Source organism: Erithacus rubecula (genome assembly GCF_903797595.1).
Source record: "Erithacus rubecula genome assembly, chromosome: 24".
Taxonomy (NCBI): domain Eukaryota; kingdom Metazoa; phylum Chordata; class Aves; order Passeriformes; family Muscicapidae; genus Erithacus; species Erithacus rubecula.
In genome coordinates this window covers 2,295,735-2,310,415 of record NC_136676.1, presented here as the reverse complement: position 1 = coordinate 2,310,415, position 14,681 = coordinate 2,295,735, and the positions used below count along the sequence as shown (strand labels likewise).

Below are 14,681 nucleotides of genomic sequence, written 5' to 3'. Positions count from 1 at the left end.
TTTTTTTTTTTTTTTTTTTTTTTTTTTTTTTTTTTTTTGTTTATTTTTCACTTAAATTACAGCCAAAATCTTTCAGCTTCTCCAAAGACACGAGTCAGACAAAACTTTCCCAGAGCTCTGTTAGAGCTGTGCTCAGAGGGACCAGCAGCTCTCAGGTGTGTGACCCTACAGAGAGCAGAGAATGCCTGCCTAACTTTGGCACACAGGAGAGGGGTCTCTGAGCTGGCCAGGGCACTGTCCCACACAGCTGTGCCTCAGGGAGCCCAGTGGGGACACTCGGTGGCCTTCACTGCCCTGGCTGATGATAGCAGGGCCAGTCCCACTCACTGGGGCCATCTGGAAGCTCTCAGAGCTGCTGAAAAAATGCCACGGGCTGGGTCAGGTTACTGACAAAGGGACAGGGAACAGAAACACAGTGAGGTCTCAGGGAGGAACAAGGAGCTCTCCTGCAATGGCAAAAATATAGACTGGGGTCTCAGGGAAGAACTGGGAGTACCTCTGCTATGGCAGAAATACTGATTGGGGTCTCAGGGAGGAACTGGGAGTACCTCTGCTATGGCAGAAATACAGACTGGGGTCTTGGGAAGGAACAAGGAGCACCTCTGCAATGACAGAAATACAGATGTGAGCCTTGTCACCCCTGCCCCAAGAGCAGGATGCTGGCACATGGGCTGTGAGAACAGCCTGGTCCCATCCTGCACCCTGTTGCACACAGACTGGCATGCACAAAACATGGGTAAGCATAGTGGCATTCAACCAGGGGGCTTCACACAGGCTGGAAAGAATGAAATCCAGTGGAAAGAAGGTACCTTGGTGTCCAAAATCTCAGTTTTTCTCTAGGTAAGAAAGGCTTGGCTGCTCCCCTGGCTGGAGCATCTCCCAGTGGGATGATGGAATTTTATCAGTCATGCACTGGGACTCACTGGCCATGAACAGGAGATATCTCCTGGAGGGAGGATGGGTTGTGGAAAGATAAAGATGATTGCCCAGCTGGTTTAAAGATGGCCCGTTAGCAGATAATATGTCCCAGGAGATCAGGGTCACTGCCCCACCAAGTTTTTAACAATGGCCCATTAACAGGTGATACCTCCTGGGTGAAGGGTGGGTCGTGGGACAGATAAAGATGTTTGCCCCAGCTGGTTTAAAGATGGCCCATTAGCAGATAATATGTGCCAGGAGATCAGGGTCACTGCGCCATCCGGCTGCAACAGATGGGGACAGAATTCACATTGCTGGCCACATCCTGTATTGCAGCCCAAGAAAGTCCCTCAGTGGTTTTACCTGTTTTAGGAGCTCCCAAAATACAGACACAACATCCTTGAAACACAGAGCCTTGGCTGTGGGAACAAATGGCTCCTGTACTTTTGCTGATGCAAAATTGGTCACAAAAACTGGTCAATGCAGTGTAGTTTCATTTTTTTAACAAGTCAATAAGACATTGCAACAAACTGCCCCTTGTGATGCAAACCTACCTGACAAAAAGCAGTTCATATGCTCAGCTTTTGTTTTTTGAGGATGTTAAGGGAACCTGCAGAATATAATTAGCCTTTTCAGTGTTGGGCACAGTGATCCATGGCTGAGCAGTGACTAGAGCAAACTTTGGCTGTTTCTTTGGGTTTGTGCAGGTTTTCCACTGCATGATTTTGCTTGCTTTTTTGGGACAGCTCTTGGTTTGAAGAAAACTTGCTTAAAGAGTTGCAGCAGAGCTGTTTGTTTTTCGATCTGTTGTATTTCTATTCAGAGCATCAGTGCAGACAGACAGCCAAAATGTGTGGGGTTTGAGTGGTATATTCTGCTGCCTTTAGAGCCTGTGGAGTGCTGAATTTAGTCAAAGTGTTGCTTATTTTCCTCTGTTACCAGTCTGCACTGATGCTCTGAACTGCAGCAAAATAGATTGAAAAACAAATTGGTGTGCCCTGCTTCCTTGTGCTGGATTTCACATTATCCTCTGCCTGCTCTGCCCCTTTGAAGCACCCCAGAGACAAGTAATGACCCCTCAGCCTCTTTCAGCACTTCAAAGGCAGAATTACTTTTTGTGGGAGAGGTAAGAAAATTGAATTGCAGTCCTTGATTTTCTGTCTTTCCAATAACCCCCAGTGTAAGATCATCATCTTGGTAACAAGAAAACAGGAAACTGGTAAACAGGCACAGAAAGTATTCAGATTGTGATTTAAGGCTGCCAGTGGTCTTAACTACCCAGAGCTAAAAACAGAACATTGCCCCTCACTCAGAGGCCACTGCCATGCCCAAGGGACTGCAGGGCTGAGCAGCACAAGAGATGGATCCCAGCTTTCTGGTCTGCTCTGTTCACTCATTTCCATGAGGACTGGGAAATGAGCCTTTGATTGAGTGCAAATGGGCTGGGATGGGGTGAGCTCCTCTCACTGGGCAGGGAGCCTCCTGCAATAACCACTTTGGATTTTAGCTCCCCAAGCACAGAGCTGAGTGTGGGGTGCTCCTGTGAGCCCCTCTGGTCAGCTCCAACAGAAGTGGCATTAACTGAGGACAGAGAAATTGGATTCTTCCATTTTGCTTATCTCTTTCTGTCTACCTTTTTTCCCCCCCTGCCTTCCTAATTTTACCTTTTTAGAGCTTGCATAGGACTTCATTTTTTCTAGTTTTGCCCTGGGTGTGAAGGGTGATTTCATACAGCTTCATTATCCATGTGAGCACTGCAAATTCCCTGTCTCTGCATGGCTGCAGCAGAGCAGCAGGCTGTGGGTCTGTGCCACACAGAACCACTATGCTTGGAGGGCTTCATCTTTTGGCAATGTGGCAATAATTTTTGGGAGGTTTTTTTTGGGTTTTTTTGTTATTTTTTTAAGCTGCAAAAAGCCTGCTCCATGTGCATCTCTGATGAGAATTTCAGGCATGGAGCACATCCTCAAGCCAGCCACCAGGATGAATACAGGAAGAGCTTTTGTGATATTAATAATATTAATGATATTAATGGCAGCATCTGTGTTGACCACACCTTGTAAAAGTCCGTAATTTTATAGCAAGGGATATACAGAATCCTTTTTCTCAACCTTAGAGGCATTGCAATTCTTTCTGTGCCTTGTGATGGATGTTCTGAAGGTGTGGGTACTGTGGCACAGGAACTGCAGGTGAGGGATGGTCTCATCCTTTGGAGCACCTGTCTCTGTAGAGTCTGATTGCTAAAGTGCTCGGTCCTAAATTTCAATTATCTTTTGATGAACCTGGTGATGTGCATGGCTTTTGAGTCTGTTGCATCTAGATGGAAGTAATTATGTGAATAATGAAGAGAAGTGATTTAATTTGGGCACACTTTTCAGTTCTGTGGATAGAATTGGGTATCCCCTTCCCTCCTTTATTCTTCCTTCAACTTCCCCCAAGAAAGGATGTTGCTATCAAGAGATCTTTTTCCTGTTTTAATGTAGCTTAAATAAAGCAATATGACAGTCTCAAACTGTGGATGTGTGGGAGGACAGAAATAAGTGGAAAAGCATTAAGAGCTGAAACTGGATAGTGGAGGGTGATGTTTTCTGCAGACATGTTCTGGAGCTCCTATTCTTCATAGATTCAGAAGGAAAAGGGTCATCTTTGCTGAAGTGGGTGTCCTGAGAGCAGTCACAGGGACATTTATCAAAGTATTATTGAATGGAGCCTTAGAAATTGTAGGCACTGTTGAAAATTTGGCTTAAATGGATTGATCTCACAATTTCCTGGGAAGTCAGTGGAAGGAAAACTCCTCAGCCACCTTGGTGCTTCCCCAGGAAAGCTGTGCCCTCAAAGGATTGATTTTGCAAGGCCTGTTTGTTGTGCAGCTTGGCTGGGCAAATGCCATCTCCTTTGTCCCCTTTCTGACTCCAGGGAGTGGCATTTTGGAAGAGGGCAGTTCTCATGTTGCTCAGGTTTCAGATGTCCCAGGAGCAGTCTGCTTAGCCATGTTTTTCCTTAAGTTTGAAGTCCCCAGTGGGCCTGAGTCCTGAGAGGAGCCAGAGAAGCAGCTTTAAATTGAAGAAGAGACAATTGGCTTTTTCCTACCAGTGGTGTTGGCAGAGGCAGGCAGTGCAGGCTCTGTCAGCACTCATGACTGCTGAAATATCAGTTACCTGCTCTCAGAGATTCCCAGTTCTGCCCAGTCCCTCAGCCAAATCTCCCAAAATTCATCTATAGGATGGCTGGGAGACACAGTCACACAAACTCAGCTGAGAAATGAGATGTAATTTAACAGTGTGGTGCTGCAGGGTCCTCCACCTAAAAATCAGTTATCATGGTTGGGCTCCTTACTGGGAGAGAGACTTTAGCCAAACCCAAGTTACTGAGCCTGGAAATCTGGGAGGCAGTGATGGATGAGCAATCAGATTGCTGATGAAATTCTGGCTCTAGGCTCAAATAAAAGAAGTGTCCTCTGAGTAGGGTGCAATTGCCTTTAGGCTGGTCTTGGCCAACACCCCTTGTTATAAATGCCTGTTCTCTTTGGTGATGCTGGATGGTTTGGGTCCCTGTAATTAAAAAAAAAAAATGTATTTAAACAAATATGTCTGTGCTAATTACTCAGGAAACCTTTTGCAGTGCTCTGAGTTGCTGCAATGAGGAAGGGGATATGCTGGTAGGCTGCTTAGAGCTGCACTGTTTTGAGCTCTCATGAGCAAATATGTCTTCTGTATTCCTGCCAGGAATGGAGGGAGCAGACGGTGCTGCTTCCTCCTCCAGCTTGCTGTGGTGCAAGAAATAGGTTTCATGCAGGAGGCTATGAAAAAGTGAGCAGACATCTCTTCCAGGATATGGATGCTTCCTGCCTACCCTTTTGTAGGAATAGCTATTATTACTATTTAACCAGCAGACCCAATTTCAGCTCAGATACTGGAAGTCCTTCAGCTCCAGGGAAGGAGTGGGTGGACTAAAACTGCAAATTCATGGAGTCTGGCAGAAGAATTGGGTCTGTCTCTACTGTCATGACCAGCAGCAGCTCTGCTGATGGCAGCTTGCTTCCTTGTGATTTAAAATGGAGTGGGAGGAGAGCAGAGCCTGCCTGTTGGATCGACTGGGAGTGCAGGTGGCTGGCCCTGTGCTTGGGGGAAGGATGGATCTGATACTCAGAAAGATGAGTTGCAGATCAGCCAGCCTTTGGTAGTGATGTGCCTGGAGAAACTCTGGCTCTGGGGAGCAGCAGGGTGGCTGTGAGCCCACTCAGGTTTCTCTGCCTTCCAGAGATCCACCAGCCCTGTACTCTTGCTTCAGAAGTACTGAGGAGTGTAACACCTCTGCTCTGAGGTGATGTCAAAACCATCTGTAGTCTTCTCCTGGGGCTTGAGAACAAGTTCCATAGCACTTCACCTTAAAAACCTGAGGGAGCCCTTGGCCGCACAGGAGAGCTCTCCTGCATTTCTGGGATCCACCAACCTGTTGTTCAGCCTTCTGTAGCTCTGAGATGCAGTGATGTCTCTTCTATTCTCCTGTCTTCCCACAGCCAGCACAGGCAGTGTCACACAGAAGGGCTGCTGGGGACAGAATAGAATAGTGCAAGCTTCCCACAGAAGCTGAGCTCCAGAGGGGTTGGTGCCTTGAAGAAGTGAGGTGCCAGCTGAGCCTGCATCCAGCACCTGCTTATGTTGTGATTTGGTACAAGCTGGGAGTTGCTCTGAGCCTGATTTCATGCAAGGCAGAGCTCTGAGATTGGTGTGTGTGCTCTGGCTTGTTAGAGCTCAGGTTCTCTGCCAGAGAGCAGGAAGCTGAGTGAGAAGATGTGAAGTGTTGAAGGTCATGTAATTCATGTCCATCCAGGTGCTCTTTCCCTAATGCTCATACTTCTTGGTGGCCCACACCAGTGTCAGGCATCCTGGTGTGTGGACAAGGCAGAAACATCTTTATCTTGTCTTAGAGAAAAACTCCAGGTGTCCCACTGATAAAAATTCTGTTAGCAGATGTCTTATCTGTTCTCCCTCCTGTAATGGGGTGGGGAGGGGGCGAAGTTAAAGGGGGGTTCTGGTAGATGGGATTAGAGTTATGGACTTTTGCCAGAAATTACCTTTTAGGGGAAAAGACTCATAAATCAATGAGCTGAGACCATGGTGTGCTGGGAAGAGGGTGCTGAAGGCTCTGGGCTGCAAGCAGACCCCTATCCCTGATGTTCACATAGCCCTGCTCATCTTACCAGTGATTTGGGGGAGAAAATGGACTGGTTTCTAGTCATTTAATGCTTTGCAGGCCCAAACCAACACCTCAGATTCTCCTCTGTGTTTGGTAGATGATCTGAACAGGTATTCTTGCCCTGCTTCCCCACCTGCCCTTTCAGAAACCAGCTGCTGAGTTCAGCATCCCCTTCAGCCCCTGGCTGCAGGCACAGCCTGGTCTGATGGGCACTCACACCTCCCTGAGATGTATGGCACAGCAGGGAGCCACTGCTCCCTTTTATAGCTCCTCTACTTTCAGTACTCAGTCCATACCTATTCATTTAGGTTTGAACACTGTCTAGACTCTTCAGGTCCCAGAATAAGTTGCTGAATTTGAGGAGGGTGAATTCAGAATGAGAATCTTTCTGTAACCAAAGAATTGAAGTATAGTAAACTACTAAAACATGTAACTGAAAAATAATTTTCTTTTTCTTTCTGTCTTGTAGAGAGGAATGCTACCAGGATCCATTTCCTTTTCCTTATCTGGGCTTTGTGAAAGTGTGGAGACCAAGGCAGGAGGAGGCCAGCAGGTGCCATGAGCTCTGCACTCTCTGCAAGGAGCAGCACCTCTGTGACTGCACCATCTTCTTTGGGAATGTGCATTTCAGAGCACACAAGGTGGTTTTTAGGCTGCTGCCAGCCTGCTGTTTAAATTCCTGCTGGACAGCACAGACACCATCTCCCATTGATGCTTCTGTGCTGACTCCTGAGGAGTTTGCACTCCTACTTGAGATGAGGTACAGTGGCAAACTCCCACTGGGGAAACACAATTTCACCACTTATCTCTGTGGCAGATAGTCTGCAGATGTTTGATGTGGCTGTTAGTTGCAAAAACCTCCTCAGGGATCTCATAAGTTGTTCTGCTAAGGACCAGGTAGTGAGAGGAGTCTCCAGCCAGGAAGCAGATTCATCTGGAAACCAAGCTGCAGCTAATTACCTGCCCCAGTCTGGAAGACCTGATGAATAAAAAACATTTATCATCCTCACTCAGAGAGTTTCTCCTTTACCTGGCCCTGTAGAAGCAGAAATTGAAGCAGGTGTTTCTCCTCCTGTTCTGTGAATCAGACCTGGGTTCACCAGGACACAATTCCAGGTGAGTCCAGGTCCTTCCAGGAGGGTTCAGGCTCTGGCTCTGACCATCCCGCCCATGCTGAGTGCAGTGGCTGGAGGGAAGAGGAGCTTGCTGAGCCTCCAGGGGGAAAGGACAATTGAGGGATTGAGGTGAGACCTCACAGGTCTGGGCACAGCATTGCCTCTTTATTTGCAACACCTTAGCTCACATTTGCCTGTTTGGGGCAACAAACTCTGTGTTTGATCTTTTTAGTTTGCCCTGGGTTGGGAGCAACAGCAACATATCCCCCTGTTCTGCAGAGATTTTCTTCCTTTATCTTTTGTAGTTGTTTCATGCTCATTTCTTTGCCAGAGCTGTAGTGAGCAAAACTTTTACTGCCCAGGCATGTGATTGTCATGCAGTGGGATCTGTGTTACTGCAGGACATGGGGCTGATTAGACAATATGTCTAACAGCAAGTGAACAGAGTTGCTTGCTAATGCTACTTTATCCTTTAAACTCCTGTTCAGCATGGGAGGAAAACAGAGGCTGTACTGGCTTTAAAATAAATGTTCCATTTATAACTGGTGTTAAATAAACTGTTGGTTTTCCCTCCAGGATGTGTGATGCCTTCAGAAGAGATTTATAAGTCACAGTTTTCCTGTTATAGCCAATGTGCTGGTTACAAACTGATGCCTTTCAATCACATCATGATTTCTGTGAATCCATTCAATTAGCAAATAACTCATCTTTTTTCTCTCACACAGCAGCAGAGAGCAAAAGCTGTAAACTGGATTTCTTTGTTCAATATGAAAGTGTTTTCTCTGAGGCTTTTTGTGATGCCCAGGCTGTGCTGAAAAGACTTGAGGAGTTCAGAGAAATTGATGCCTCTCAAAAGGAGGCAGGTGTGTTTACTTCAATAAATCATGCAAGTTTTTTCTTCACCGTGCTAAGGGCTGTAATAGTTTGTGCCTTGTCCATGAGAAACTGGTGCCTGGTTATTTGAAGGGCAACATGTGCAACACCCTAGAGAGAAGCATCTGTAAGTGCAAGTTGCTCAGGCATGCAGGTAAAAAAGAATGTCCTGCCCTAAAGACATCCTTGTGTTGTAGGAGAGCTCCAGCACAGATTTCTCTCCTCCTGTTCATGGCATGTGCTCCAGGAGTTGCATTGACTTGTAAACGACTGACATATGAGATCCCAGAATAGATTTCCACAGCCCTTGGGCTCTGCCTTGCTGTGGAGCATCTGCTGCTCTCTGTAGGGCAGGGCTGGGACAGGGCTGCCAGGGGAGCTGGGTGCTGCTCCTTGGTGCTTCTCCTGCCAACGTGCTGCTTGAAGAGCAGTTGGAGCTGGTAAATGATGCTCAATTCCTGTTTTCCTGCTGGAGGGGGTGACTGAGTGCTGCTGGGCTGAAGGGTTCTCTGGGCTCTGAGCTGTGGTAGCCAGGTGCCATCCATTGTCCCAGCTTGAGGGCAACACAAACAGAATGGGATGTCTGTGCTGGTGTGACACTGGAGCAGGAGGACACAGCTTGTGGATGGTTGTGGTGGGTCTAGGTGGGTGCTTGAGCTGGCTGCACAAAAGCTGTGGCCAGTGTAAGGCAAGGATGGGACTGTGCTTGCTGCCCTCAGCCCAGCCTTTTCTGGTGGATCATTTTTCACAGCAAGCTGCATGAACTGCCCTGCATGCCTTTCTGAAGGGGAAGAGGTATTCCTGTTTCACTGCTGGCTCTCCGTGCTCCCTGGTTATCCAAGCTTTGGGAACTGAGCAGTGCTGTTCCATGGGGCTGCCATGCTCTCTAGGTTCCCATGTAGTTGCTGGCTGGAAGCTGGATCCAAGTCCCTCCAGCAGCAGTGTGATCACAGAACATTGTACATTTTGACCATTGTGGCATTCCTTATAAAAGCCCAAGACCACATATTTATAGAAAAATACCCAAAACCTGTGACAGTAGGGAGGAGAATTCCCTTGGGTTGGGGAGTGCAGGATTGTTTTCTGCTGAGCCCTTAAATGTTCATGGAGGGAAGCTCGTGTTCCCTTAGCAGCTGGTTCTCCTGATGTTGTGGAATGCGGAATATAACATATAACTTCAGACCCTGTAGAGAAGGTTCACAGATCCATTCCTGGCCTTTTGTGCTCCCAAATGAGCTGTTACAGCAGGAGCCAAGGGAGAGGTTGTGGAGCTCAGAGCCAGTTTGGGTGGCTGACTGCAAAGTGGTAGCTGGACAATTTTTCTGCAGCTATAAATAAATGCTGAATAAATGAGAAATGGATTTTCTTTAAGCCTTCCTGAAAAATCACTTTTCAACTGTGACAAGCATGAAAAGTGTCAGCCCCAGGGCAGTGGGAAAACAGGCTGCAGCCTGTTATAAGCAAGGGCTCAGCCAGATCTGCCCCTCTCTGAGCTCCCCTCTGGGACCAGCAGGACTTGTGCACCTCAGCACTGAGTCTGTTTCCAGCACACAGAGCAGCTTTTCCCCAAAGGAGCCTGGTGTTTCCTTTGAGGGGGGGGGGGGTGAAAACACAATGGTGTATTTTTAAAGTCATGCTTGAAGTGCAAGTTCAGCTCCAAAGAGCCGAGCTGGGATGTGTAACCCAGGCTAAGGTTGTGCCAGTGGTAGATGTCAATGGATTTTTTTTCCCCCTAGTTTTTTCCCCCCTCCCTTTCTTTGTATTCTTTTGCTAGTCATTTGAAGTCTTGAGTGCCTCAGGGCAGGTATAACTGTGTCTGGCAGCTGGTGAGCTGTTTCTTTGTACAGAGCATTTTTGCTGGGTGTGCTTGCCCTGCTGTCCCATTCCTCAGGAGCCTTTTGGAAGCAGCTGGTCTCTCTAGGAAAGCAGGGGTAGTTCTGGGCAGCACAGGAGTTATGTGGACTTTTGCCAGCCTGCCTATTGGCACCAAGGCTGTCCTGGTGCTCAGGCTCCTGTGGTGGAATTCAGTGGAATTTGGCCTTGGATGGCTCTTTGTTTCTTTCCCTTTGCTGGTGAACTCATCCCTGCATCTTGTTCTTGTATCTTGTTCTGTGCAGCACTCCAGTCTCATTTGTTTGTGGGGTTTTTTCCCCAACAAGGTTTGTGGTGCAGGGCTGGCTTTTGTGAGAGCTACTGCTTCTCTCTGAGTTTGATGTTCTGTTCTGCTCCCCAGACTGAAAAATGCAGATGAATTGCTTTTCAGTTTAGGGAGATGTGATTTTTGGGGTTGTTTCTGTTTTATAGTTTCTCTGTATATTTCACATAAACTATTCCTATCTAATTTGGTTTTGGCTTGGATGAAACCTGCTTGGAAACGAGAACAAGACTGAAATTGCAGTAATTTAGGAAAGCGTAGAAGAGCTTTGCCAATGTCAAGTCTTATCTTCCTGTGCTCTCTTAGAGAAACTCAATTCAAATTATTGCACAGCTCATTTGTTCCCTCTACTACCAGGTTCAGATGAAGTGGGGGAGCATTGATTCTCCCACGTAGAATAAATGTCACTGTGTTTGTGGATCATTTCCATTGCCTGTGGGCCTGTCCAGTCACTGTCGCCCTTCATTTGCAGCTGCAGGGATTTCTGGATGAGGCAGAAGAAAGAAGTTTCCTGTTATCTTCTGCATCCTGATTAGGAGAGAGAGCTTGTGAGGGTTTGGCAGGTTTTTTTTCATGGTGACAGAGCTAAAGAACTTTTTTCCTCTGTTCTGGTGTATTTCTGTAGAAGTTTGGGCTGAGCTTTTTTTCTTGTTGTGTGGATCAAGCAGGCAGTGCTTTCCACAGAGCCTTCCTGGGGTCTCCCTCATGAGTCATGCACAGTGCAGGCTCTCAGGCAAAGATATGGGAATTAGGAATAACAGCTCTTTACTGGGCAAATTAAAATAGAAATACAGTATTACAAAGAACAATCCCCAAACCCTGCCAGAGTCAGAATCCAAGCTGACACCCATCAGTCAGTCAGGGTGGTGGCAGTAATCCCATTCAATGGTGGCTGCATCCTCCTGCAGTGGCAGATGTGGTTCAGCTGGAGCAGTGCTCCTGGAGAAGGTGCAGTTTTCCTCTGAAGGTGCAGGAATGATGTGGAAAGGTCTGGCTTTCCTCTGGAATCCAGTGGAAAGAAGTTTCCTTGGTGTCCAAAATCTCAGTTTTTCTCTGGGTAGGAAAGGCTTGGCTCCTGCCCTGGCTGGAGCATCTCCCAGTGGGATGATGGAATTTTATCAGTCATGCTCTGGACTCAGTGGCCATGAACAGGAGATATCTCCTGGAGGGAGGATGGGCTGTGGAAAGATAAAGATGATTGCCCCAGCTGGTTTAAAGATGCCCATGAGCAGATAATGTGTGCCAGGAGATCAGGGTCACTGCCACACCTGGCTACAACAGATGGGGACAGAATTCACATTTCTGGCCACATGCTGTATTGCAGCCCAAGACAGCTTGCCAGGGGGCTGCTGTGGACATGGGGATGTTTGAGATGAGCTGGGAAGGCTGTTCCATGGTCTGTGACCTGTTCCATGGTGCTGAGGTGGGAATGTTTTGGCCACTAGAACTGATATCCTCAACAGGGACCAAACCTCTGGGTGCCATGGAGTCTGTTTGGTGGCACTGACCACACTCAAGCCAGGTCTTGGTGATGCAGTTTCCTGGTGCAGAGGCAGTTTCTTCCTCCCATGAGGAAACTGGAGATGTGCTAATTTGTGCCAGCTTGGCCACAAAGGGTTTTGCAGTGTCCGAGACAGTGAGAGCCTGGTGGATCAGGCTGTGATGTGGGGACACATTATGACTAAGTGGAAGCTGGGATTCCTGCTGTTTATCAGTATTTCTCCATTTTTTCCAGGATCTTTGTGAATTATTAGTGCTTCGAAGTAAGTCTGAAATATATTGTGTGCTCTTTCACAACAATACTAAAAGGCTGCTGTTCCCACTGAGCAATACATCCAAGGAAATGTCTTCTGGAAAGAGCCTATAAATAGCAGAATATTTCAGTTACTGAACACTCATTCTTATTACCAAATCCACGCACTGATGAAGGGATGTTACCTGGGGCTCTGGGTAGGAATGCTGTGCTGTTTTTAATTAAAATTTTCATCCATATTAGTGCAAGCATGGATTTGGCAGGATCTGAGCACCTTTAGGGTGGTGAGAGTGAAGATATTGTGTATTCTATATACTCATTTTGATCTGGAAGGGGCCAGGCATGTAAACCTTGACAACAAACATGATTTTGTTATCAAGTCTCAGTACAAATTAATATTTGCATTAAAAATTACTTTGTTCTTCAGCACATCTGTGTTTTCTTGACACCAGAGCCCTTCATGTCCACATGCCCTGTTCAGCAGGCAGACTGCTGTGAGTGTGAAGAGCTGGGACTGATGCAGTTTCCCCTCTGCAATAGGTCATGGCACTGCCACACTGCCCTAATGTGTGAGCATTTACACCTGCCAGGAAAAGCCAGTCCACCAGCCCCTGGTTTGGCCCCAAGCAGTTGCATTCTGCCTTTTTATCATCAGAATAAAAATGACAATGACAGCAGAAAATGGCTGTTCTCCCTGGAGCTGAGCTGAGCTTCCCACTTCAAAGGTGCCTTTATGGAATCCTTGGAGTCTCCAATAAAGGCTGCCTGCTCTGAAAGGCTGGCATCTCTCCTGGAGAGCTGGGGAGCAAATGTCTTCAGGGGCAATATTTACAGCATTAAAAGGCTCTGGGGAAATAGGAATAAGAGTTCCAGCTTATTTCTTTGTCTTTTATTTCCATAACTGTACAGGTACATCTGCCTCTGGTTGCTGTTTCAGGTCACTGAAGTAGATTTTGGGCCTCTGGGTTTGGTTGTCAGGTGTGCTGAGAGCCCACAGCACTCAGAGTTTGGGTGCCTCCTCTCCAGAGTTTTCCCTAGGAGACAATTCCATTGTACTTGAGAAAGGAGGTTCCTAAAAGTTCCACTTGAAATGCTCTCTGCTTGCTGTGCAAGTGTACCCTCCTTGTTCTGCAGTGAAATTCAGTATCTCTTGCCCTAGCTTTGCCTTCCAAGGTAGCAGTGTTAAATTCACATTTTACCAGGTTTTAGTGGTTTTTGGCTATTTGAACATGCAGAAATGCTTGGTGCTGGAACCAGCTCCAGTCTGTGGGATTTGCTGTATGGATAAGAGCAGGAAGCAGGAATTGTTGCCCTTCTTTCCAGGGTGGGTGGCCACAGGCCAGAGCTTGGGTTCTGTGGTGTGTGTCTGTGTGGTTATTTTTTGTTCTGATTAATTTTTTTTTTTTTCCCCTGACCTAATCTCCAGAGTTCTGCTTGTTGTGTCTGTCTGTACAGGGCAGTTGACTGTTCTCTAAACCTTCCTGCATTTCTCTTCTGCTCTAGGCTCTTTCTGGCCAAGGCAGAGGAGCAGTCAGTGCTCAAGAAGCTGCTGGGCCAAGTGAAGGATGCTCACACCCAGGATAGTGACAATCAGGACACTCAGCCCCTGGACACTCAGAGCCTTGTGTCTTTTCTGAAGCTGGTTCAAGACAAATCCTGAACAGGGCAGTGGAGAAGCCCCACAGCAAGTAGGTAGGAAATTGGGTGCAACCTCTGGCAAAGTGAGTGGACAACCTTACAGAGAGATGTGAGAGGTTTATCACGTGCTGGCCAAGATCCTGGAGCATTTCTGCCTGCAGCAGGAGGTGTAGCTGTGCAGGGCTCTCCCCACTGCTGCCTGGAGGGCTGGATCAATGGCTGGCAGCCAGCGTGAGCACAGCTGAGGCTTGGGATTGAAAACTTCTTTTCTACTCGAGTTTGACACAAAACAGTGGCCTTTCAAACCTTGTGTTAACCTCCAGCTTGCTTTATGGCTTTGTGGTCTGTTAGATAAATGAGACGTTTTCCTTTCACAGAGTTTAAAGAGAATAGTAAAGTGATTTTCCTCTGCTGCTCGTGCTTGGGATGAGCTTTGCTATTCACTTAGATCTTTCAGAGAGTCTCCCTCGCTTCAGGAACCTGTCAGTCTCTTCAGACTGACTTATTTCTTCTCTTGTGTTCCTGAATCTTTTTCCCCCCAGAGAGCAGAGCCGAGGAAGAGGCGCTGACCGCTCGCTTGCTGTGCTGCAGGGAGGAGCTGATCCAGAACTGAGCCCCATCACAGAGCTCTGGGGGTGGGAGAAGAGGGATTCCTCACTGCCTCAGAGAAGCAGATAAACAAATCTGAAGCAGGCAAACTGTGTGGCCAGGGTGGGGTGTGTGTGTTCAAGGTAACATCACACAGGTTTTACCAGGTGATGGGCAAACCTCACTGGCACCTCCACCTGCCTCCTACACACTGCACATGGGTGTGATCCCAGATCCTTCTGTGCTGAACTGTGGGAAGAGTGAAAACTGAGCAGTGGAGACAACCTGGAGAACAGTATCAGTGTAAGACTAGCCCTGCAAGGGGAGCTGGGCCAGAGGAGGGGCCTGGTACTCCTCATACCCTGAAAATGCCTTTTTGAGAATGAGGACAAGGCTCTAGAGGGGAGTTTGAGCAGAACCACTAATACCTCTCTGCTACTTC

General features: G+C 47.4%; 2 protein-coding genes across 2 annotated transcripts in view; one reads left to right on the top strand and one right to left on the bottom strand.

Annotated features, from left to right (window-relative positions):
- Positions 1 to 14,681, bottom strand: part of UBIAD1 (UbiA prenyltransferase domain containing 1) — a 423,268-nt gene that overhangs the window by 352,133 nt on the left and 56,454 nt on the right. The window lies entirely within an intron of this gene.
- Positions 4,708 to 14,348, top strand: ZBTB40 (zinc finger and BTB domain containing 40; the record flags this gene model as incomplete). The annotated part of the gene is given in 12 exon segments (XM_079326168.1): positions 4,708 to 4,727; positions 6,587 to 6,767; positions 6,770 to 6,823; positions 6,825 to 6,916; positions 6,918 to 7,104; positions 7,108 to 7,191; positions 7,194 to 7,329; positions 7,332 to 7,357; position 7,361; positions 7,958 to 8,099; positions 13,517 to 13,705; positions 14,194 to 14,348. Coding segments are annotated over 11 exon segments (1,080 nt in total). The 3' UTR covers positions 13,674 to 13,705; positions 14,194 to 14,348.